We start from the raw sequence: 25,725 nt of genomic DNA on the forward strand, positions 1-25,725 counted from the left end.
CTTCAGGACTTTTTTGTACCTGGACAGGTGTTTCTCTGCAAAGTGTAGAGACTCTGATGGGCGATAAAGTCCCAAATAAATACACAGATACTGCATTTTGTTCCTAGAGCTAGAGGTGGACAAAGTTAGAGGTTTAAAATAATCAACAGAATAGAAAAGGACACTAAGCGATTTTCCTTTCCAAGCTATAAACACAGGAGTGCAGCAAGTAAAGAGAGAAATGTATTAATACTCTCATTTCCTAGACAACAGCTCTGCAGACGCCCACACAGTTTATAACGGGCAGCGCTGTGCTTGTGTGACCGGCTGTTTGGAAGCAATCCACCAACACCTTTACTCCACTTCTCTCTGAGTCTGTACGACCAGAAAGACTGAGGCAGGGAAGAAAAATATTGTCTGTTCCACTGCGTACAAACGCCACCAAAAGGACGGTTCAGGTTTTCTGTAACTGTCCAAGTCTGTTCACAGTTTCTGTTCCACTCACCAGTCTTTGAACACTGCAGAGCCCATACTGCGTTCCCTTTAGTCTGTCCACTTCTGCTGTTCCCTTTAGTGTTTACTTCCCATCCCTCTTCTTCCACTGTTCCCTTTAGTGTTTACTTCCTGTCTGTCTTCTTCTGCTGTTGTTCCCTTTAGTGTTTACTTCCTGTCTGTCTTCTTCTGCTGTTCCCTTTGGTGTTTGCTTCCTGTCTGTCTTCTTCTGCTGTTCCCTTTAGTGTTTACTTCCTGTCTGTCTTCTTCTGCTGTTCCCTTTAGTGTTTACTTCCTGTCTGTCTTCTTCTGCTGTTCCCTTTAGTGTTTACTTCCTGTCTTTCTCCCGGTAGTGTTTATTTCTTTAACCTCTTTCCTTTTCTTGTTTCTGTTTTTTTTTCTTTACTGGGGACAGTTGAGTCATCATGAATCCAAAGTTTCCTGCTCTCCACAAATATATATTCAAACGGAAAATTAACAACATCTGGAATGTCTGAATTGACCAATCAGAATCCAGTATTCAACTAAATTAAGATATTGAATCACCTACAGAGCAGTGGTGTATTTGACTGTCATGTTTTCCTGCAATACTGCAGACAAACCAGCAGAACACCTAACCTCCTTGGTAGTGTGACTGGACTGCAGATAATTCACAACTTCTCTGCTCCTCTGGAACAAATGTAGAGAAAGAGTAACACCACTAACAGGATGTTGTGGAAATAAATGAAAAGAGACAAGAGCTGCACTGCAGATCCACTCCGTCTGCTGCCTCCTCTTACAGCACGACTCTGAACCGAGCAGCGACCGCTGACACCGATTTACCAAATATAGTCTCTGATCCTGTTAACAGATTAAAAGTTGCTGCAAATAACACACATAATCACACCTGTGCACAAATACACTTTGCAGAGGAGTCAATCAGCAGCTCTAGCAAGTCAGGCTGAAGATTTAACCCAAATAACTCACCATCAGGTGGAGTTTAGTTTGCAGAGCTGAAACTACAGATGACTAATGGATCAGGTCGATGGTATCTTTGAGGCAGAAACATCAGAACATGCCTCTAAAATATGGATATTTTCTGCAAATCTGCAACAAATACAGCTTGATTGATAATCGAGTAATTCATGATGTGACAATGTCTGAATATTTCCTTTTCAGTATCTAAAATATGCAGAAATCCTGCTTTTCTCTGTTTATATATAATATAAAAGTGGGGATGTTTTGGATTTCGACTTTAATACTTCTTAGACCGAACTTTAATGTAGGAAATATTCTGCAGATTAATCGACAATGAAAATAATCCCTCTGTATAAAGATAGCTTTTGCATGAATTAAATATTATTATTGTTTAATTAGAACAACTAATAATAATCTATCTACAGGAAGATGAATATTGAAGTATCTCCCAGAACAGTTATGAGGCTGAGTCAGACATTTCACTCATTTTGGATCAACAATTAATCTAGAAAATGATCTACGGATTATTCACAATGAAAATAAATGTTGGTTGTAATCAAAGTGCCATGGTGTTGAGCTTTGCTTTTCTCAGCGCCTGCACAAAGTCGAGTCTTTCCCCATCTTGCTTTCATCAGACGTCTTTTCCATCAGGCGGTCCATCAGAGGACTGACACTCCTTCACTCTGTGTGACGCCTTCAGTGACCTGACTGAACGCAGTACACGCCGCTCACTGCGCTGTCATGACTCTTCGCTTCACTTTTCAATCTGCAATGACGTGGCAGCTGTTGCTGTATCCGTCCGAATCAGTTCCTTATTACAGGTCCTGTGGTTGCAGCGTCTTCACTTACATTTAGCTTCAGTGTTTGTTAACTGAGTTCAATGTGCTCGTCTTTTGCAATGCTTATTGAAATTGCATTGAAGATAAAACACTATATATTTTGCAGCCCTAACAAGGAAGTGTTCCTGTAATGCCTTGTGGAAAGGATGCAAACAGCTCCTGGTGTGTTATAATTCACCGTATCAGGAGTGCATCACCTTCAGCACATGCTCAAGTGGCACAGGGAGTGTTTATTTTCTGGATGTGTACAATTCCTCCGGCTATGAGCAGAATATCTTATTCTCTCTGTACCATCTGCATTAGCTGAACGCTCAAGTAGAGCAGCTTCTCTCGAGCTCAGAGCAAAATGAAATCAGGTTTGGTTCAGTAAGTGTTAAAATGGGTTATACATTATCACAGCGGATTAGATACAAACCAAATATACATGTCTCTTTTAACTTGCAATCAAACGCCTTGCATTAAATATATATATATTACATCATTTGGTTCAATACTCAATTCTGATTGATCGATTTGGACTTTTAAGAGGTCTGTTAATTTTTGCTATCAGACCGTTGTTAAGGAGGATGAAGGGACTATGTGCAGTCATATCAATCCGCTGAAAGAAGTCCGGGCCCGGCCGTGGCGCAACTGGCTGGGGCACCTGCACCGTACGCCGGCGACCCGGGTTCGATTCCCGACCCGTGGTCCTTTCCGGATCCCCCCCCGACTCTCTCCCACTTTCCTGTCACTCTCCACTGTCCTATCCGATTAAAGGCAAAGAATAACTATGGCCCAGACTAAGAATTCCCCGGTCAATTTAACGTCAGCTGTAAGTCAGAGAATCAACAGAAGAAAACAGACAGGAAGTAACACTAAAGGGAACAGCAGGAAGAAGACAGACAGGAAGTAACACTAAAGGGAACAGCGGAAGAAGACAGACAGGAAGTGAACACTAAAGGGAACAGCAGAAGAAGACAGACAGGAAGTGAACACTAAAGGGAACAGCAGAAGAAGACAGACAGGAAGTGAACACTAAAGGGAACAGCAGAAGAAGACAGACAGGAAGTAAACACTAAAGGGAACATCAGAAGAAGGCAGACAGGAAGTAACACTAAAGGGAACATCAGAAGAAGACAGACAGGAAGTAAACACTAAAGGGAACATCAGAAGAAGACAGACAGGAAGTGAACACTAAAGGGAACATCAGAAGAAGACAGACAGGAAGTGAACACTAAAGGGAACAGACTAGTTTTCTGACGGTCTTTATATGAACAAATGTTGAATCAAAGTGAAGTCGTTGGTGTAGTTCGTACGAAGCCGTGTAATAAGTGAGATAAAGTGCAGCCAGGCGCTCATTTATGAATACAAACCCACAGACAGGGTGAACACCGATCCCGACAACACGGATTATTTAACACGTCAAACAAAATCTTTTCAAACATCCAAATATTTTCCTAAATCTGAGTCTCAGTTCTCACTGTCCTGCTGTGCACAGATCGGTTCATCCTGTCAGGACAGCGAGCCGGGGGACATTTCCTCCTGGTGGCGGGTGATGGAGCATCAAACTCTGTCAGCAGATCACACCAATGATACATGGCACACACACACACACACACACACACACACACACACACACACACACACACACACACACACACACACACACACACACACACACACACACACACACACACACACACACACACACACACACACACACGAAGGTCTATCTTGGTTTACATGTCTGAACGGAGACGACAGCCCTGAACACACTGACCTCTGTAAGTGGATTAGTAAATCTTCAGAGCTGGAGCCACACAGCCAGTGAACCAGGATGTAAAACTTCACGGAGCCATCATGTGAAACAGTAGAGAACCAAACCACTCCAGACGACTCCATAAACTGCTTTGTTTTTACACACTGCCCCGGGGAAATCCGTGTCATGAAGCACATGTATGTTCACAATTTTGTTCTGGATCATACGAAAGATCTTAAGCGGAAAATGAGACGTTTATTTACGTAGCTTTTTCCAGAAGAAAGTCTCACTTTTTGTAGATAAACTGGTAGTTTAATTCATTCTCTGCATTTTAATGGGTTCTCTAAACAGTATTTCCACTCTTTACTTGACATGTTTGACATTTGTTCACAGACTTTATTTTACTCTTTATTCTTAACATGTTTGACTTTATTCTCCAAAAGGTAGATCGCCTTTATTTCTTACATTTAGATTTTGAAAATGCAATTCAAGCACAACAACATATTTATCCTATGTATTCCCCTTCATTCTTTCCCATACACTCTTCAGTAGATCCCACTTTCCCATTAGTCACTTTTTAAAATGAAAGTGGACATTTTTAATCGAACTATTGAACTTATTATTTTAGACAGGTTACCAAAACTACAGACGAGACAAACAGGAAATAAAGGCTCTTTTTTGAACTCACCATGTTGACTTCTGACACCATGTCGATGCTCGCCACGTCGATACTCATTCCAACGGCAACGGGTTTACCTTCAAATGCAAAAAGAGAAAGTCAACTAACAGAGCTGGAAAGTAACTTCAGTACATGTTGAGGTACAATATTATATTGTACGTTTCCTCCACTCCGTTAGCCTCAAAAGATCGGGTAGAAATGCTCTGTCTCTTTTACCTAAGTTACATTTTGAATGCAGGACTTTTACTTGTAACAGAGTATTGCTGCACAAAGTTAAGTGCTAATTGAACTTAGGTGTACAGGTGCACCCTACTGTGACGTTAGCTTTCGTATATTGAGTCATTGAGTTTTCGTTGGACACAGAACATACCTGAACAAGTCCAATTCTAAGAATCATTATTTTTAACAAACTCAGTCGTGCAACGTAAAACGGTACGAGCAGGGCCGGTTCTAGCCCATTGGCTGCCCTAGGCGATATTGAGATTTTGCGCCCCCCCCATGCACGTATATTTTTATATAATATAATATTACATTCTCATTCGAAATATGGGTTGGGGCATGTTCATTTAATTCAGTTCAAAAATTCGTTAATCAATGTTGTTAAAACAAAGATGTGTGCTTAAGGGCGCCCCTAGTGGCCCCCCCCCCCGCCAATTTGGCGCCCTAGGCGGTCGCCTTGATGGCCTGTAGGAAGAACCGGCCCTGGGTACGAGTACAATTTTGCGTTACAGTACCTAGGCTACAACATTTCAGAGGAACAAACTGTGTTTTACTCCTCTATATTATTTGATGACTGTGGTAATCTTCCAAATTCCTACTAACATTAAGAAGTGATATGTTCTGCAAAATAATTACTTAAACTTTTGGGACTTGAAGTTTATTTTGGAGCGTAAACTTTTGTATTGAAGTAAAACTTAAATGCATGACTTTTACTTCTGATAGATTACATATTTTGACCTACACTACAAAGTAAAGAGTGAGCTACAGAAAAGAATTTGTGCAACACACCAAAGTGGGACATACCTCCAAAGTCGGGCCGGAGACGGATATCATATCCTTTCAGCAGTTTGTCCACGGTGTCTTTGACGAAGGACATGTTCCCCGGCTCGTTGGCGCTGAAAAGAAAAGAGAGGAACAGTGATGGTAACTCTCCGGAGGAACCACCGGTCCGTGAACACCCGGTTATTGGTGGTTCTAAGGGGGTCAACATGGTCCAGTGCCATAACACTGTAACACTGAGCCTGGACCCCCCAGTGTCCCCCTCTGCAAGAAAAGTGTTGCAGTCAATTCTGTGCCAAGTTATCAGGAATGTGTTTTGTTTTGAATTAGAACTGACATCACTATTACTTTACTAGTGAAATCTTGCACATCTCTTTTGTCCCAAATCGAAAGGGACCCTCTCATAAAATAACTGCTCAACACCTGGATCCCCAGACCAGGCTTAGGAAGGAACAGGATTACATATTATGGAACTGTATTCTCTGACAGTTACTTAAAAAAGACGTCATCAAATTACTGGAACATTTAAAGAAAGGGGGATCACTTGCAGGATGACATTTTAAAATACAGAACGATATATTACAAAGCACATGCACACATTAAGACACTTCACCAGTGAAACCACAACACATTAACTTCCTTAGAAATTCATTCGATGCGACTTCTACTCCACTCCATTTAAAAAGGGGGAATTTACTTTTTCTGGATTTATTTAACATCTTTATCTCATTTTTAGAACTTTTAACATAAAGCATCTCTAAGAAAAGTAAACCTAAGAACTGTGAATCTGCAGATAAAAAACATTAGCAATAATATGCAGGAGTAAATCAACAATATTCTTAAAAATGACACAAAAAGACATGACGATGAATCAGAGGTTATTTATCTGCAAAACTACTACTTTTACTTTTTATACTCCGAGTTAATTTAGTTAATTTCTGTACTTTTGCTTAAGTAACATTTAAAATGGATGGTTTTTTGCATTGGAGTATTTCTTTAAATGAATGCATTGGTTCCTTTGATTGATTTGATATAGAGGTGATCCAAAAGTAACGGAAAACAAACCGGTTACTTTTATATTTTGCTTAGCTTGCATTTTTTTTTCTTTCCAGGTAACTAGTTATTATAAATATCATGTTTAAGGTAACCCTGGCTCACCTCTGCGCACAACACACTACCGCCACCACGAGCGGCAGAGAGAGCAGGTTCCGCAAACGATCCGTGTTTATCGGTCCCCACATTGCGCGTGTGTGTGCAACAAACACAACGTGTACACACTCCTGCAAACCTCCGCTAAACCATGCGGGGCTCCCTCCACATTGTGTCTGCCTATGAAGCCGGTTAACATGCTTCAAGAGGCGAGGGTAGGAGCAGCGTTTGCCCGAGAAACAGCAGCCTCAGCCCGGGTCCCCATAGTGCGGTTAGCCGCTCTCAAATATCCATCCACAAGTCCTCCGTGCAAAGTGCCGCTGAGTGAACATCAACACATCCGCTCACAGTTCCTGTTGTAACTCTGAGCAGAGAGGTCTCAGTGAGTGAGTTTTCATTATGACTCCTCATGTCAGTGTGCGCGAGGCTTGGTGATCATTAAAGCCCACGTGACACCCTGCATGTTATGAGTTAAGTGAGTAGTGCACGAGTTCAATTACGTTAAGATGCAGCTCTGAGAGGAGGGCGGGGTGGGGGTGGGGGTGGGGGGGATGCTTTTACAGGAGACAATATGAGTGTGAGACTCCTCAGTTTTATTGGATCAGTAGTAGTATAGGTATATAACAGTATATTTAGTCATGTACTTTATTTAACTTGGAGGTACTTTTACTTTCCATTTCCTGCTTCTTTATACTTCTACTGCACTCTATCTCAGAGGCAAATATTGTACTGTGTCTCAGATATTTAGTTCGAAAATGTAGAAATATAGTACAAAAATATTGATCCTGTATCAGAAAAGGTTAAGGGGGCTCTACTATGCTTTTGGGGGGGGTTTCCCTTTCCTTTAGTGTGTGATTTAGGTCCTGTAGTGCATGTCAATGGTCTGCATATGTTAAAATCCCTGTGTTCTCTCCAGAGATGATGATTAAATATAATAATTGATATAATTGTTGTTGATTCTTTGCTGCAGAGGGTGTAAAAACATAGTGTCACTCAACTTCAAGATTTTAATGTCAATGCTATCTGTAGATTTCTCTCCTCTGCTTCAGTCTTTGCTGTGGTGGAAGAAGTTCAATATCACTGCAGGGAAGAGAGTGAGCTGAAATGGTCCCAAAGACTTTCTCACATTCCTTTAAGAGAGACATTGCTCGTTCAATTCCAGGAAGGAAACCTTTTTTTGTGGCAGATTTTAGAGAGATAGACTATGATGTGTAACAACAATTCAAACAACCTGTCCTTTGTACTGTTATATCACCGACCTTTGCACTGTATCTTTTTATATCTGTGTTCTCTAATAACATCATGTACACATCATCCCATTACCACCCCAAACACTCGTTTATTCACAGGAAGTGATTCTTACCTTGTGTCATAGATGGCGTACAGGTTTTTGTTCCCGTCAACAGCATCCCTGTTAAAACAACAGAAGGTGTGATTACTTTATGTCAGTCAATTGTTGCAGAGATGACGTGTTTTGTAGTCAAACCCTGAAGGCAGCATCTCCCTGGTTCCCTCCAAAATAATCCAATCCCTAACCCTAATTCTTAAGGGACTTCATGTCACCACCGCTAAGCTAAAGGAGGCTAATGTTAGGCTATAGAGGAACTACAGCACGGTCACATGACTTCACGTCACCACCGCTAAGCTAAAGGAGGCTAATGTTGGGCTATAAAGGAACTACAGCACGGTCACATGACTTCACGTCACCACCGCTAAGCTAAAGGAGGCTAATGTTAGGCTATAGAGGAACTACAGCACGGTCACATGACTTCACGTCACCACCGCTAAGCTAAAGGAGGCTAATGTTGGGCTATAAAGGAACTACAGCACGGTCACATGACTTCACGTCACCACCGCTAAGCTAAAGGAGGCTAATGTTGGGCTATAAAGGAACTACAGCACGGTCACATGACTTCACGTCACCACCGCTAAGCTAAAGGAGGCTAATGTTGGGCTATAGAGGAACTACAGCACGGTCACATGACTTCACGTCACCACCGCTAAGCTAAAGGAGGCTAATGTTGGGCTATAAAGGAACTACAGCACGGTCACATGACTTCACGTCACCACCGCTAAGCTAAAGGAGGCTAATGTTGGGCTATAAAGGAACTACAGCACGGTCACATGACTTCACGTCACCACCGCTAAGCTAAAGGAGGCTAATGTTGGGCTATAAAGGAACTACAGCACGGTCACATGACTTCACGTCACCACCGCTAAGCTAAAGGAGGCTAATGTTGGGCTATAAAGGAACTACAGCACGGTCACATGACTTCACGTCACCACCGCTAAGCTAAAGGAGGCTAATGTTGGGCTATAAAGGAACTACAGCACGGTCACATGACTTCACGTCACCACCGCTAAGCTAAAGGAGGCTAATGTTGGGCTATAAAGGAACTACAGCACGGTCACATGACTTCACGTCCCCACCGCTAAGCTAAAGGAGGCTAATGTTGGGCTATAAAGGAACTACAGCACGGTCACATGACTTCACGTCACCACCGCTAAGCTAAAGGAGGCTAATGTTGGGTGTGATGACGTTTAGTCATCTCGTTTAGATACTTGTTAGCAACCTCCATTTTATATTTTTATATTTACTGACGTATTTAATGTCGTAGAACAAAAACGTTAACATTACTTCAGCTTGTATTAACCACAGACCTTATTTCAGGATGGAAACCAAAAACACATCCAGAAAACCATTGACTTTCAGGGATAAGTAAGTGCTAAAATGCTGATTTATTTCTGTTTTTTAGGACTCATTCCTGCACCACTATACCCTGTCAGGAAACAGAAGGTTTTACACCATCATAAAAGGTTCTCCACTCTTTCAAACACCTCTATGTACTTCTTATTCGTAAGATTTGTAAGAAGTACTCCTCCGTAAGTGACTCAGTTGTGAGTGGGTTGACCCTGATCCTGCTGGAGATAAACGCACGATGATGAAATATAGCCTGCTGCAGATGTGTCAGACGTATCGTCTCCTCCTGAAATCTGGACCAGTAACCACCAGAAAAAAAGGAAAATGAATAGTTGTGTCCCACATAAGTCAGGCCGACAATAGACTGCACTCTCAAAAGTGGGATAAAAGTGTGAAGGGTTTATACAGTCAGACAAAACTACACTGACATGCACTGATACAACTTTTCCTTTTCTACAATACTTAGATTTAACTGCACAGGGGTATTGTTGGCCAGCACTGTTGTGATTGGTCAACCGCTAAGAGATGTCCCGCCTCTTAGCCTATCACGGACAATTTGTTGGAGCACTAGGGTAACAGAGTGATGTCACTATGTCCCTGAAGTAAACAGCCCTAACCCTAACCCAATGGAGGCACGAGAAACTCCCTCTGAAGGGAACACAGGGATTTTAGTCTTTGCAGACCATTTACATGCACTAAAAAACCTCCATAAACACAGTACAGGAAAGGGAACCCCCATTTAAATTAAGTATATGGTGCTAAGTAATTACATATAACATGCATACATACACAATCAAATGAAGTCTTTAAAAAAACCTGAACCCCCAAACATGGAGAGTACTTTTTCTTTTAAAGAGTTGCAAAATGATTCAGAAAATAAACGTGTGATGCTATTTGCTGTTATTGATCAGATTATGAAAGGTTTGTTGTTGTGGAGATCCCTCTCATGTTTATCATTGATACTACTCATACTTTTGACTCCCTCTCTCTCTCTCCCTCTCTCTCTCCCCCTCCCTTCCCTATCAGTCTCCCCATCTCTCTCTCTCCCGTGCATCACACATCCTCTCTGCACTGCATGCTCTCCCTTCACTCCGCACTTTGAATTGTGCCTCTGGATAGAGCATTGGATTTTTCCTGCAGAGCTTTCTGTGTGCAGACCCCACTGAAGGATGGTCAGTCAGCACAAGTGTTGGGAAGCCTTCACATTCCCGCTGCAAACCCTTTAATCGCACATAAAGCCCGCTGACAGTGGAATTACTCCTCATCTCCTCTTCCTCCTCTTCCTCTTTTCTCTTTGCGCGGATGGCTCCTCACATTTGATGCCAGATACCGGAGTCTGCGTGTGAGATTCAGGGAGAAGTTTGACTGCGCATCGTCTTCTTGTGTGGTAAGCTTTGCAGCACGGCGTGTTACAGGCCGGTGAGGTGTGTGTGTGTGTGTGTGGGGGGTGGGGGTGTGTGTGTGGGCACAGGAGGGGGGTTTATGTGCTGGTGAGGCTGCGGGAGGGGGGACCTTCAGCCGGAGAATGTAGACTCAGAGCCGGGGAATGTGGTGGAGGAAGAGAGGGGAAATTAAGTGGTGTGTGTGTGTGTGTGTGTGTGTGTGTGTGTGTGTGTGTGCAGGAGTGAGTCGTGAATGGAGGCTGGACAGCGCGGGGTGCATGCATCAGTGTGTGTGTGTGTGTGTGTGTGTGTGTGTGAGGATGCAGAGGGACAGATGTGTGCAGGTGGAGGTATCTCACACCTTTAGCTGTGACTCACCATGGAGTTAGAGAGGATTAGTGAAACTGAACAGCGAGCTACAGGAGAGGATCCAACAAAGGAAGAAAGACTTAATCTCATTTTATTTTATATCCTTATTTCACAAATTACTCATGTGTGTCGTGGGGGGGGGGGGGGGGGGGGTTACAGTGTGTACAGCATCCTCTGTCCTAAGACCCTCGCAGGAAAATCTCCCACAAAAAATGTTAGAAACCCCGGGGAGAGCAGTGGAGGAGGACGCCTCTCCAGGACATGCAGAAGATGTTGCGTGTATAGACTAAAAAATGTAATACATGCACAGACAGAAGATAATGTGTTCATAAAAAGAAAAAGAAGATTCATCCAGGTGTCAATGATCTTCCACGTGCTGCCAGAAATTTAAAAAGTATGTAAAGAAAGGCTGAGAGGAACTCAGCCAACATCTGTGCAGATGTTCTGTAGTGTTGAGAATATGTGAAACTACAGTCTAGGTGCACGATGCTGCTCCTTTGGATATTGTGTTAGGTTAGCAATAGTTTCATTATTATTGATTATTATGCTGATTATCTTCTCTATTTTGTCCAATAAATATCAGAAAATAGTGAACATGTCACTTCCAGTTTCTCAAAGTGCGAAGTGACGTCTTTAATTTGATGAAACTCAAAGAAAAGAGGCTGAAAACGTTTCCCAACATTTTTGGATGAAAATACAATTGATAGTGCTGTGATTTTGTTGCCGTGAAAACATTTGTGCACACTAATACAGATGTACCAATCACTTCACATCCACATGCATGAAGTGAGGGAGAAATATTAGAGCTGCCTGCAAAACTGCTGAAGGAAAATGTCAGATTAATGACTATTTATTCAGTTTCCAAAGTTGTATTCGGTGCATGTTGGAGATGTGCCCTTTATGTGCAATAACACAGAAAAACATGCATTTTCTAACTTTTTTACATGAAAAGTTAATTTAACAAATTTGATTATAAAAGTAGTTGGAGATATTTTTTCTGTTCACTGATTTTTCTGCAGCCAGCATCATGCAGTGAGAACGATTGTGCAATTTGTTTCGCACAAAAGCTGATTAACCAAGAAGTTTATAATAAGGAATGTGTTTGATTGGATATTATTTATTTAGTTTCAAAGTAAAATTGTTGCTAGAGAAGCTGTGCGATACATAATCACAGGATTCACAGCTTTAATTGATTACATGTTTTAATCTTTTATGTATTCTTTATTTACTGCTGCTCTGGTATTGCATGTATGCTGATTTTCTGCCTCTGACATCTTGAAGTAGTGGATAAATGAATTGCCCGTTGTGATAAATACAGAGTCTAAATTCAGCCAGTTATTGTGAGGTTTTTTTGTGTGTTTCAGGAATGGGCGATGGAAAGAGCTTCAGCTCTGCAATGAGGCGAGTGTGTGTCTGCGTCCTGATGCTGAGCATCACCTGCCGGCTGAGGTGAGAACTGACTCTTTGCAGGGAAACATGAACGCACTTTCTTTTTAATAATAATCTATTTCTAAATATACTTGCCTACTGAACTGTATGATTGACATGCTACTTTATTTCCAGCTGTGCACTGAAATGCATGAACACATATACAGAGTAGTCAGATATCTGGGAGACAAAGGGAACTCTTTTTTGGTCAGATCTCAAAAACTAATTCTAATGTGGCACTAATCCTGGAAGGAAAACAGCCAAAAATCACATTTAGCTGTTTTTAAGTAACTTTGTTTAGCCAAAAGTTATTATAACATTACACATTATTTGCATATTTAAATATAACATTCAAAAATAGAGGACATACTCTGTTCATTTTCAGGTGTATATTAGTAATTAAAGTCTCTCCTGGGACATGTCTCCATGCTTTAATGTTCAGAAAGCTCTTCATTTTTCTCATACTGTCTGTGCTGCAGCACCTCTTTTCAGCCTCTGTCTGAAACCAGAGCCCAGTCTGCTCTGATTGGTTAGCTGGCCGGCTCTGTTGTGATTGGTCAACAGCTTAGAGATGTCCCGCCCCTTAGTCTATCACGTTAATGTGTTGAAGGTGCTAGCCAACTTTTGGATTTTAGCATTTGAAGACCATTTAAATGCTCCACAATCTTTATAACACAGTACAGGAAACGGAACAGCACAGAAAGCAGAACAGGGCCTCTTTAAAACCACATTTAACCTCGTTTTAAGAGGAATTTGGGTAAGGATGTGCTTCTATTTAGACACCGTTATTGTGTATCATCACATCTCCATACATGAATCCTGGTAAAACTCCATTGAATCTAGTTTCCTAATCACTGTCCCTCATCCTCAGCCTCTCCCAGGAAGTAACGGGAACTCCCAATGTGCCCAAACTAAACGACAACATCACCATCTTCACACGCATCCTGGACGGGCTGCTGGACGGATATGACAACAGACTGCGGCCCGGACTGGGAGGTAGGTCCAAAAAAAAGCCTCAACACCTCTGATACTTGAGATAATTAAAACAGTCACACATCTGACAGGTGGCAAGTGAAGGTGCCAGATATCTCGGGGGTGTCTCTTTTCAGAAAGCATCCAAGAATGAGTGCTAAAAACCTCGAAATGACTTAGCATTTTATCTTTTCGTTGTTCTACGACATACATTGCTGTAGTTCCTCTATAGCCCAACATTAGCCTCCTTTAGCTTAGCACTGGAGACGTGAAGTCATGTTACCGTGCTGTAGTTCCTCTATAGCCCAACTTTAGCCGCCTTTGGGTTAGTGATGGTGACGTGAAGTCATGTGACCGTGCTGTAGTTCCTTTATAGCCCAACATTAGCCACCTTTAGCTTAGTGGTGGTGACGTGAAGTCATGTGACCGTGCTGTAGTTCCTCTATATCCCAACATTAGCCACCTTTAGCTTAGTGGTGGTGAGGTGAAGTCATGTGAGACCATGCTGTAGTTCCTTTATAGCCCAACATTAGCCAACTTTAGCTTAGTGGTGGAGACGTGAAGTCATGTGACCATGCTGTAGTTCCTTTATAGCCCAACATTAGCCAACTTTAGCTTAGCGGTGGTTACCTGAAGTCATGTGGCCGTGCTGTAGTTCCTCTATAGCCCAACATTAGCTTTTTACTTCCGAAATCAAAGCGGTGTTAATATGTGGAGATTGTCCTGCTGAACAATAAGTGTAAGTATCATTAACGTGTGTTTGCCACAGAGAAATTCACATGGAGAAATCCCAGTGAGATGCTGCCTTCAGGGTCAGAAAAGGGTAGAAAAAAGCTCTTCTGTCTGTGGATATTCCTCACTCTGGAACATCCGTCTCTTCCCCGGACTGGCAGAATGTGTCTGTATTCATGAAGTGTTTGACAGAGAGGCATGATCAGCTGTTTGCATCTCCCCTCAGTGTGATTTAATGTCACTGTACTGAGGCAGATACTGTGACCTTGAGGAAGACATTATTCCTGCTCGTAAAACAGACGCTCCATTGTTCTCAGGAGAAGCAATAAAAACCCGGGGAAGATCTCAGAGAATAAGGAGAGGAAGTGCATCTCTTTTACTGGTATTTAGGTCAGTGTTGGATCTTTACACCATTTGTGTCAAAGGACTGGGGTTAGGGTGAGAAAAAGTGCTGCTGTTTCTTTTCTGATTGGTCTAAAGTCTTGAAGTCTTGTACAGATATTCTTTGAGGAAGTATCTTACAGTGCAACCTTTTAAATCAAATAAAAAATCACACTTTAAGCTATAGACAGAGTTCGATACGTCCTAAAATGAGCAAAAACCGCTTATATTGTGTTTTATAAAATCACATTTTTTGGATGTGTGCATATGTTTGGTAACTTACGTGTTTTGAGTTCATACTTGATGGTATTGCTATACAAAATCTAGTGTTTCAGAACATGGGAGAACTGCTTTTTCTTAAATATAATGAAGTATATGGATTAAAACAGAAGTGCAAAAGACCCAGAGACCCTAAACCTAATGTGCAACCACTTCGGCAATTCATTTTTGTCATTTAATTCCTGTGATGTCACCAAAAGCTTAAACCTGCCTTCATGTTTAGAATTGATTTGACACACTACTTTCTCTTCCCTCTCACAGAGAAGGTGACGGAGATTAAAACCAACATCTTCGTCACAAGCTTCGGTCCCGTGTCGGACACGGAAATGGTAAGAAGTTACATTTAAATAAAGCTGTTTTGTGTAGGAATTCCTCAACACAATACAACCCTATCTGTGTTTTAAGGCCAGCACCTCCAACACAATACAACTTTGTAGAAAAAAGCTAAACTACGTCTACATTTTGATGTGAAAATTCCACTTCCTGCGTGATTTCAGTAATAAAAGTGTGTATAAATGAGGCGGGGAATGATGTCAGCCCTCTGTAAAAGCATTCAGTGCATGTAAAGTAAATTAAGTGCATGTACGTAAACATAGCTCTTGTATATTTGTTTATTTATTCTCCATAATTTCACTTAAAACCTTCATGTTGAAAGAAGTGTCATGCCTTGGTGTTTAAAACAATGCTAAATAAACATGTGGAAGGTGCAGTTTATTCCCTCTAAATGAGGCTCGGTGTTGTTGTTTACTTCCCATACAGATTAGAGTATTAATGAGGTTATATCCGTATTATTTTCCCGCAGGAATACACCATCGACGTGTTCTTCCGTCAGAGCTGGAAGGACGAGCGCCTCTGCTTCAAAGGCCCGATGGAGATGCTTCCGCTCAATAATCTGTTAGCCAGTAACATCTGGACCCCGGACACCTTCTTCCTCAACGGGAAGAAGTCCATCGCTCACAACATGACGACCCCCAACAAGCTGCTGAGGCTGAAGGACGACGGCACGCTGCTCTACACCATGAGGTAATCTGTTTCCCTTTTCTCTCCTGTCCTGGCCGCAATGGTTCCACCTGTTCCCCATCAGACCTGCAACCCTCTGACCTCCTGTACACCTGCGCTGCATCCCTTCGTTAGTTCAGCTCCTTTTAAATCCATTTAAGTTTCCTCACAGAGGGAAAACGCCATGATAAGAGCTGTTTGATTCCCTAGATGATAGGAAAGAACTTCAATGCTTCCTTTAGCTTAGGAAACACTGGAAAGGAACGGAGTTGATGCTCTGTCACAATTCCTTACCATGTCCATTCACAGAAATGCAGAACATTTAAGTCAAGGGGCTTTAAAAGTTAGGCTGTAACTTGTAATAGTGTTTATACTTTTTGGACTTTCAATACTTAACTTAGAGGTCTCCTATTATGCTCTTTTATGACATATATTATAGGTCTCAAATATATTTAAAAAACAGGTCATTGATTTTTGGAGCGGAAGCTGGCCATGCCCCTTTGGAGAGGAAGCTGGCCACGCCCCTTTGGAGCGTCACAACCTCTAGTCAGAAGAGAGAGTTTCTAACGGAGAAACTCAGCTAAACGCTGCCGTGATTAAACCCCATATTATGTTCCAAACCACATCCAGCATTATTTCTGAAACACTTCTCAGAGTTCACCTCTAGAACGGAGACTATATAAACAACAATTCTCAGTCCCTCCTGCAGACATCCTGCACAGACACACAGAGGTGCTGAGGAGGGGATTCAGCTCGACTGTATATGGGGGACGATAGGTTGAGACATGTCACGTGGTCGGGACGTTGCCAGGAGTTCAATGTAAAGCCAGCCCACATTTCGGTTATGACGTCATATCGGCAGCAAATCTGGATCCGCTCGTTTGTACCCCCGTTCTTAGAGATGTGGGTAAGGAGGAAAAGAGAGAGGGTTGTATTTTCTGACACTTGGGGAGTCTCCTTACACACCGGGGACCTATTTCTGTATAAAAGACAGCAAAAAGTACATTTTGCATAATAGGGGACCTTTAAACCAAAAGGAGAAATGTAAACGTTGTGCTAATTACTGCAAAATTAGGTCATTTTAAGTCAATTAAGTCAACATTTCACAGGGTTCAGATACTGTATGTTACGTCCCAGCTCGGGGAAAAGGGAAGGTCACATAAAACCGGTTGGACTTGGTAAATTAAAGTTGTTTATTGAAAATGCTCAGCATAAATGGCAGAGATGCAGCCTGAAATAAAACACAGAGGGCCGCAGGTTTAAATAACAGACCAATAAAACCCAGGGAGGAGTCTTAACTAGGAGCCTATAACAGGAGGCAAATATAAACAGTGAACAGATAAGTGGAATAAGAACCAACAAAAACAGACGGTAAGGAAACTCCACTTGCCAGTAATAGATACTAATACTACTGGTGTTGACATAAAATCTCGAGTCCGATTCCGAGACCAGACCTTTAAAAAGACCGGTCTCTACAACACTAGTGTCTACTGAGCTGGGGGGGGTTTCTGAAACCGTTTTGGAATACTCTCTGCTCCATCGCCTTTCTTAACTGGAACACTTTTCACACTTTCAGTTTATATTTGACTTAATATAAATATCCTGCTTTATAGTTTGTTTACTACAGTTTATAGATTATATGTGATAGATGTGTAGGTCTGACAAGTTGTGCATATATTGAACATGAGTTTTAGTTATTCAGAATATTTTCCTTCAATCAGACTAATCAGGATTCATGTGGATTAATATGTGTGGACAGGGGGGTCTGAAAAGACAGAGGACCAATCCGTGTTAATCCAGCGTAATTTCCACTGGGGACGCTGGGAACATGTCCCCACCACTTTTGGAAATGGCCAACTTTGTCCCCATCGCTTTGCATTAGGACAATCTGTTAAAGCTGTTCTGAAAATAGCGTGCACGAAGAATTGTACACTTTGAGAAGATGTACAAAGTGGGACACGTTTGATATTACTAATGATTGAATAGAGAATAGTAAAAGAAGCGCTGCTAACACGTAGCAGCAGCGTAGCACAGTTACTGCAGCACTTGTCAAAGAGCATTGTAAGCTTATCTTTGTATGTATTGTTTGTGGGCGGAGCTTAAGGCAGTAGTGGAAGACAGTTTCACACCACTTATTCCTACAAAGTGACGCCCATGATTGGGACTAATGCAGACTTCCTGTATGAGGGTTTAACAACTTCCTGTGAGAGGGTTGGTGGTCCCAAACGCAGGCGACACAGACTCATAACAAAGATACTCTTCAGTCAGAAAGACTAGCATCATTTGACTGCTTCAGACTAAAAGAACGAATCATAAGAGTGAGTTTTGGAGATGTTGTGTAATCCAATTAGAGATGAGTCATCCATCAGCCTCTAATAGTTATTTAATGTTTTCCTAAGAGCCTGCTGCGGAGATGAAGCCCACTCTCACTGCACGACTCGGAGGGGGGTCCTCGCTCTGCAGGATGGAGGTCACCGGGACTCCACCTCACGTTATGATTTACCATTAATAACTTTAGAGGCATGATTTACAGCTGCAGAATAAATAAGGAGACATCTGCAAACGTGTCGGACACTCTGGTATCACTGTTTAACAGCTACAGGGTTTTGTCTAAACCATAATGTACGTAATGTAAACCAAACGTGCTTATCATATAAGAATATCCATCTCTGCTCCTTAAATCTTAGCTTCCCTTACCCTCAGTTGTGCTTAAACTGCAGGTTATAAGCTCCTTTTTAAAATGCAAAAACGTGAAGCTATTGGTAATCATATCCGTGTCTGTAATCAGAAGCTTATACCTATCCATTATTGGTATATTGTGCATCCCTTAGCATTAACTTTCCACTTCACAGAAGTCTTTTTATAGCAGGAAAAACAACCAGAAGTATTATTTGTATTACTCTTACCTTCATATACAGGAGCCATAGTGTATGAGCTGCTATGGACAGGTCTGAAGTGTCTGAAAGTACTTAGTTCTTTAGAGTCAAAGCTCACTACTCCACTCGTTATCACTGCTGATGTTTGGGTGCTTCCTCAGAGAATCACATTACAGTCTTTCTGCACGACAGACATTCTCTCCAGAGCAGAACCCACTCTCATGTCAGCGCTGGGTCTTCCCCTCACCACGACAATAAATCCTCCGAATCAAATATTAACAAAGGAAGTCGGAGGAAGTGAACGGGGGTGCACGTCAGAAATGAATATTGATCCAGTGAATCTGAAACACTGCGAGGCGCTAGAGCAGGGGGGTCCAAACTTTTTTCACCGAGGGCCACATACAGACAAATATACGGAGAGCTGGGCCCCTTCTAGAGGTGAATACTGCCTCAAAAGTTCAGTTATAAGTTAGCAAAACAAATCAGATGTAGGGGAATGATGCGCGATACTTGAACACGCTTTCAGAAAGAACAGCCTACACCCCGTCTGTCTTTAGGGTTCATTTATTCTGTGGCAGCTCATCCCTTAAAACAGGAGCCTCAGAGTGCTGAGAATCAGAGGCAAATATGAAGGTTACTTTTCAAGCTGGTTATAGAAAGAAGTTACTGGTTTTTTTTAAACTGAGATTTGTCAGAACATGTTTTAAATTCTAATGACTGAATGTATTTTAAATTGGGCTCATTAATATATGTGAACATATATATTTGAGAAGTATAAAATAAGACAAGCAGAAGTTTAATGTGTGGGCCATATTGCATTATACTTTTAGAACTTTAGAAGTGTGTGTGTGTGTGTGTGTGTGTGTGTGTGTGTGTGTGTGTGTGTGTGTGTGTGTGTGTGTGTGTGTGTGTGTGTGTGTGTGTGTGTGTGTGTGTGTGTGTGTGTGTGTGTGTGTGTGTGTGTGTGTGTGTGTGTGTGTGTGTGTGTGTGTGTGTGTGTGTGTGTGTGTGTGTGTGTGTTCATATAAAATTGTGTCCAGCAGAGGGCAGTATCTCATAAGGCTTCCCTGTCTGCCCTACAGGAGCTCTTTTGTTTTGTTTCCAATAAAGTTTTATTCAAAGCTGTGTTCCTCTCCCACAGACAGGTGGCAGCCTCGCTCCATGAAATAATCCTCAAACACTCAATCAAATTCCTCTTTCTGCACAGTGTTGCATCATTTCATTATTCCTGGAGAGATAGACATCATCACGGGTCCCTCTGCTGGCTCTGGAGCTCATTACAGTTCAATGTAAATGACAAGTCTCTGCCGTTCACTCTCTGATGAAGACGTGTCCTCTTCATCGGTTAATGGACGCAAACTAAATTAAGCAAATGAAGGAAATCGTGTTTAATAAGAGAGTGTTCATCTGGTAAAGTGGTGATCATCATGATGGATACTGTGAGGTGTTAGAAACAAAAAGAGTAGAAGAAGAAATCTCCAGAGGTGGTAGAAGTACTCAGGTCTTATTCTTGAAGTAAGTAGAAGTACTCAGATCTTGTACTTGAGTAAAGTAGAAGTACTCAGGTCTTATTCTTGAAGTAAGTAGAAGTACTCAGATCTTGTACTTGAGTAAAGTAGAAGTACTCAGGTCTTGTACTTGAGTAAAGTAGAAGTACTCAGATCTTGTACTTGAGTCAAAGTAGAAGTACTCAGATCTTGTACTTGAGTCAAAGTAGAAGTACTCAGATCTTGTACTTGAGTCAAAGTAGAAGTACTCAGATCTTGTACTTGAGTAAAGTAGAAGTACTCAGATCTTGTACTTGAGTAAAGTAGAAGTACTCAGATCTTGTACTTGAGTAAAGTAGAAGTACTCAGGTCTTGTACTTGAGTAAAGTAGAAGTACTCAGATCTTGTACTTGAGTAAAGTAGAAGTACTCAGATCTTGTACTTGAGTCAAAGTAGAAGTACTCAGGTCTTGTACTTGAGTAAAGTAGAAGTACTCAGATCTTGTACTTGAGTCAAAGTAGAAGTACTCAGATCTTGTACTTGAGTCAAAGTAGAAGTACTCAGATCTTGTACTTGAGTCAAAGTAGAAGTACTCAGATCTTGTACTTGAGTAAAGTAGAAGTACTCAGATCTTGTACTTGAGTAAAGTAGAAGTACTCAGATCTTGTACTTGAGTAAAGTAGAAGTACTCAGATCTTGTACTTGAGTAAAAGTAGAAGTACTCAGGTCTTGTACTTGAGTAAAGTAGAAGTACTCAGATCTTGTACTTGAGTAAAAGTAGAAGTACTCAGATCTTGTACTTGAGTAAAAGTAGAAGTACTCAGATCTTGTACTTGAGTAAAGTAGAAGTACTCAGATCTTGTACTTGAGTAAAGTAGAAGTACTCAGATCTTGTACTTGAGTAAAGTAGAAGTACTCAGATCTTGTACTTGAGTAAAGTAGAAGTACTCAGATCTTGTACTTGAGTAAAGTAGAAGTACTCAGGTCTTGTACTTGAGTAAAGTAGAAGTACTCAGATCTTGTACTTGAGTAAAGTAGAAGTACTCAGATCTTGTACTTGAGTAAAGTAGAAGTACTCAGATCTTGTACTTGAGTAAAGTAGAAGTACTCAGATCTTGTACTTGAGTAAAGTAGAAGTACTCAGGTCTTGTACTTGAGTAAAGTAGAAGTACTCAGATCTTGTACTTGAGTAAAAGTAGAAGTACTCAGATCTTGTACTTGAGTAAAGTAGAAGTACTCAGATCTTGTACTTGAGTAAAGTAGAAGTACTCAGGTCTTGTACTTGAGTAAAGTAGAAGTACTCAGATCTTGTACTTGAGTAAAGTAGAAGTACTCAGATCTTGTACTTGAGTAAAAGTAGAAGTACTCAGGTCTTGTACTTGAGTAAAGTAGAAGTACTCAGATCTTGTACTTGAGTAAAGTAGAAGTACTCAGATCTTGTACTTGAGTAAAGTAGAAGTACTCAGATCTTGTACTTGAGTAAAGTAGAAGTACTCAGATCTTGTACTTGAGTAAAGTAGAAGTACTCAGATCTTGTACTTGAGTAAAGTAGAAGTACTCAGATCTTGTACTTGAGTAAAGTAGAAGTACTCAGGTCTTGTACTTGAGTAAAGTAGAAGTACTCAGGTCTTGTACTTGAGTAAAGTAGAAGTACTCAGATCTTGTACTTGAGTAAAGTAGAAGTACTCAGGTCTTGTACTTGAGTAAAGTAGAAGTACTCAGGTCTTGTACTTGAGTAAAGTAGAAGTACTCAGATCTTGTACTTGAGTAAAGTAGAAGTACTCAGATCTTGTACTTGAGTAAAGTAGAAGTACTCAGATCTTGTACTTGAGTAAAGTAGAAGTACCAGAGTGTAGGAATACTCTGTCACAGTAAAAGTATTCTAAATGTTCCTCCAGTGAAAGTAGAAAGTACTCTCCTCTAAATGTACTTAAAGTAGTGACAGTAAAAGTAGTCATTGTCTGATTGGTCCATTTCAGAATAATATCTCTGATATGTTTTATAATGATTGATCATTGAAGTGTCTCAGAGCTGGTAAAGGTGCCTCCTAATAAGGACTTCCTTCCTTCTCTCCTCAGACTCACGATCTCTGCAGAGTGCCCCATGCAGCTCGAGGATTTCCCCATGGACGCCCACGCCTGTCCTCTAAAATTCGGGAGCTGTGAGTAAACTCGACTTTAAGCAGCTTTAAATAATGCGGGAAAATGTTCAACAATCAACAATCTGTGGACAAAGTGTCTCCAAACACTCTTACAGAGAGACACATGTTACTAATACATATCACCATGAAACCTGTTCTTTACTCATCATTAAAAACACAACACAACTCTCTCGGTTTTTAAAGGTCAATAATAAATGAGACTGTTTGAACATCTGGAAAAAGCTTCAGAGTATAGAGAAGAATTCAACCTGACTGGTTGTGTGTAAGAGCTACTGAAGTGGAGATTTCTGCTGAGAGGAGAATAAAATATATTTGGAAATTAAAGAAATTAAAGAAGTTTCGATTTTTACAAAAAATCGACAAATGTGTTTATTTTGTGGAAGAAATATTCAAATTATATTTAAAAAAGGTTGTAACACAACGGAAAGAATACAACGGAAACAGAGAAAAAATACTGTAATATTTCAAGAGATAAATTCATCGAGAAAAAAATGAAGAGTTAATTTAATATTTTGAGTCAAAAAGTTCAACAACTTTTAAAATATTTCCCAAAAAGTCTTCATAATTTCAACAAATTAATAGTAATTACTAAAGCACTTTTCCTGGGGCTCAAAGTGCATACAATAATTTAATTTAAAGGGAATAAATCGGGTTAATCTGAACATTTGAGAGAGAATTGTGGAGTGCATACACGTTGTAAAGACTACAGGAGAATATGGGAAAATAAATTAACTCAAATATATCTCAATGAAACTTCCTGAGTTCATCCCTGACATTAAGACAGTTATTTTTTGTATTACATGTTTTCTGAACTGTTATTTTTAAACATGCAAATGAGGCATTATGTTGGCCTAAATGTTTTCCATGTGTGTAACATGTTATGGAAGCAAAGTAGCCCTAACATCTTACAACATCTCTGCTGCAGTTTTGGCTTAGAGTTTTACTGTCTCTGTCCATGCAGTGTGTGTGTAGGTGGTGTGTGTGACAGTGCGTGTCCCTCAGGTGTAACGCGGTGTTGTGTCGGTGCAGGGAACAGCCGTGCAGAAACACACTGCTGCTGATTAAACCATTAATCAACATGTCAGCCGCTCTCCTGCAGCCTCACCGCCTCGCCTTCATTTAATGGGAAAAATGTGAAAGGAACTGAGAGGAAACAGCTACACACACACACACACACACACACACACACACACACACAGCAAACCTATATTTAGCACCAAGGTAACCTCTAAAATCACACACCTTGCACACGCCAACCTCACTTGTGTTGTCCTTGAGGAGAAACATGTAACGGGATTAAGATAAAAGAGTACCTGTGTTCACTTTGAGTTACAGAATGAAAACACGTAATCAGATTACTGTTCCAGTCTTTAAAATGGGAATTATGCAAAGGTAGAAGTGCTGTCTGAAGTAGCTTTGTGGTTTTCATTTGGGCTACTTTCATTCTCCATGGTGTAAAGATCTGTATTTTTTAAATATGATACTTACAGGTTTAGTTCAGCAGGATAATCTCCACATATTAACCTCTTTATGATTTCGGAAGTAAAAAGCTAATGTTGGGCTATAAAGGAACTACAGCACGGTCACATGACTTCATGTCACCACCGCTAAGCTAAAGGTGGCTAATGTTGGGCTATAAAGGAGCTACAGCACGGTCACATGACTTCACGTCACCACCACTAAGCTAAAGGAGGCTAATGTTGGGCTATAAAGGAACTACAGCTCGGTCACATGACTTCACGTCACCACCGCTAAGCTAAAGGAGGCTAATGTTGGGCTATAAAGGAACTACAGCACGGTCACATGACTTCACGTCACCACCGCTAAGCTAAAGGAGGCTAATGTTGGGCTATAAAGGAACTACAGCACGGTCACATGACTTCACGTCACCACCGCTAAGCTAAAGGAGGCTAATGTTGGGCTATAAAGGAACTACAGCACGGTCACATGACTTCACGTCACCACCACTAAGCTAAAGGAGGCTAATGTTGGGCTATAAAGGAACTACAGCTCGGTCACATGACTTCACGTCACCACCGCTAAGCTAAAGGAGGCTAATGTTGGGCTATAAAGGAACTACAGCACGGTCACATGACTTCACGTCACCACCGCTAAGCTAAAGGAGGCTAATGTTGGGCTATAAAGGAACTACAGCACGGTCACATGACTTCACGTCACCACCGCTAAGCTAAAGGTGGCTAATGTTGGGCGTAATGACGTTTAGTCGCCTCATTTAGACTCTCATGTTAACCACGGACCTTTTTTCAGGCTAACAACCAAAAACACATTCAGGAAACCGTTGACTTCCAAACGAGGGCAAAGAAAGTGCTAAACTGCTTCCAGGTTTGAGGGTTCCTCTTGCACCACTCTTGTATTGTGGTATAAAGTAAAGTAACGCCTGCCTTTCAGTCTAAGCTGGAGAGGTTGCCTCTCGCAGCTCCAGTGGTTCAGAAATATCTGGGGATCTCCAGTCATGAAGGCTTTAGATAATCTTAGAGGTGTTTCCTGACGTGTGGAGGCAGAGCCATGATGTGTCTTTTAAGCTGCTCCCACGCCTGCTTTGGTCACTTTCCCCTCTGCTCACAGTAACGAACCCAGACTGCACTGACAGGTGTCCTCATGGGGAGCTATCTGAGGTCGATTCACCCAGAAAACCCGCGGGAATTTCAGGATTGATGCATTGAGTAACTCGCCAAAATCAGTGGATAGGATTTAACCCTTTAAGAAAGATATAAATGAAATATACAAATCTTTAACTAAACAGAAGAAATAATGTGCAATAAAAGTCTCAAATAAAATGAAGGTATGCATATAAATATAAGAAGTTACAAAACAATTTCTATTAAAATAAAAAAGAGAAAAATAACACAAATATTAAAAGTTACATGGAGAGGATTAGAAGTATGAAATATCAGAAACATGCCATGGAATATTAATGGAAACACTCAGGTAAGATCTCAAAACTGTCCTTAAATAAATAAAGTACTCCAGTAAATGACCCTAGTCCCTCAAAACTGAATTTATGTACTTAAGTGGATGTACTTCCAACACTAACTATGTGTGTATTTCTCAGCTTGGAGTTTGTTTAAACATGTTTGTGCTGTAGTTGAATCCAAATATGCACAA

General features: G+C 41.1%; 2 protein-coding genes across 7 annotated transcripts in view; one reads left to right on the top strand and one right to left on the bottom strand.

Moving 5' to 3' along the window:
* Positions 1–25,725, bottom strand: part of gabrb3 (gamma-aminobutyric acid type A receptor subunit beta3) — a 52,713-nt gene that overhangs the window by 17,497 nt on the left and 9,491 nt on the right. For 2 of the 4 annotated variants that reach the window (XM_063891700.1, XM_063891698.1), the window contains exons 2-4: positions 8,196–8,243; positions 5,708–5,799; positions 4,694–4,761 (exon numbers count right to left, since the gene is read on the bottom strand). In XM_063891700.1, the coding sequence (XP_063747770.1) occupies positions 4,694–4,761; positions 5,708–5,799; positions 8,196–8,243 (208 nt within the window). Of the gene's footprint in view, positions 1–4,693; positions 4,762–5,707; positions 5,800–6,841; positions 6,994–8,195; positions 8,244–25,725 lie in introns of those variants that run through there. The other 2 variants (XM_063891701.1, XM_063891699.1) reach the window with 1 other exon arrangement.
* Positions 10,649–25,725, top strand: part of gabra5 (gamma-aminobutyric acid type A receptor subunit alpha5) — a 31,848-nt gene continuing 16,771 nt past the window's right edge. The window contains exons 1-6 of one of the 3 annotated variants that reach the window (XM_063891703.1): positions 10,649–10,920; positions 12,649–12,733; positions 13,584–13,708; positions 15,338–15,405; positions 15,879–16,099; positions 22,517–22,599. In XM_063891703.1, the coding sequence (XP_063747773.1) occupies positions 12,651–12,733; positions 13,584–13,708; positions 15,338–15,405; positions 15,879–16,099; positions 22,517–22,599 (580 nt within the window). In that variant the 5' untranslated portion in view covers positions 10,649–10,920; positions 12,649–12,650. Of the gene's footprint in view, positions 10,921–12,648; positions 12,734–13,330; positions 13,470–13,583; positions 13,709–14,394; positions 14,424–15,337; positions 15,406–15,878; positions 16,100–22,516; positions 22,600–25,725 lie in introns of those variants that run through there. The other 2 variants (XM_063891704.1, XM_063891705.1) reach the window with 2 other exon arrangements.

This window comes from Eleginops maclovinus, chromosome 9, assembly GCF_036324505.1.
Source record: "Eleginops maclovinus isolate JMC-PN-2008 ecotype Puerto Natales chromosome 9, JC_Emac_rtc_rv5, whole genome shotgun sequence".
Classification (NCBI taxonomy): Eukaryota; Metazoa; Chordata; class Actinopteri; order Perciformes; family Eleginopidae; genus Eleginops; species Eleginops maclovinus.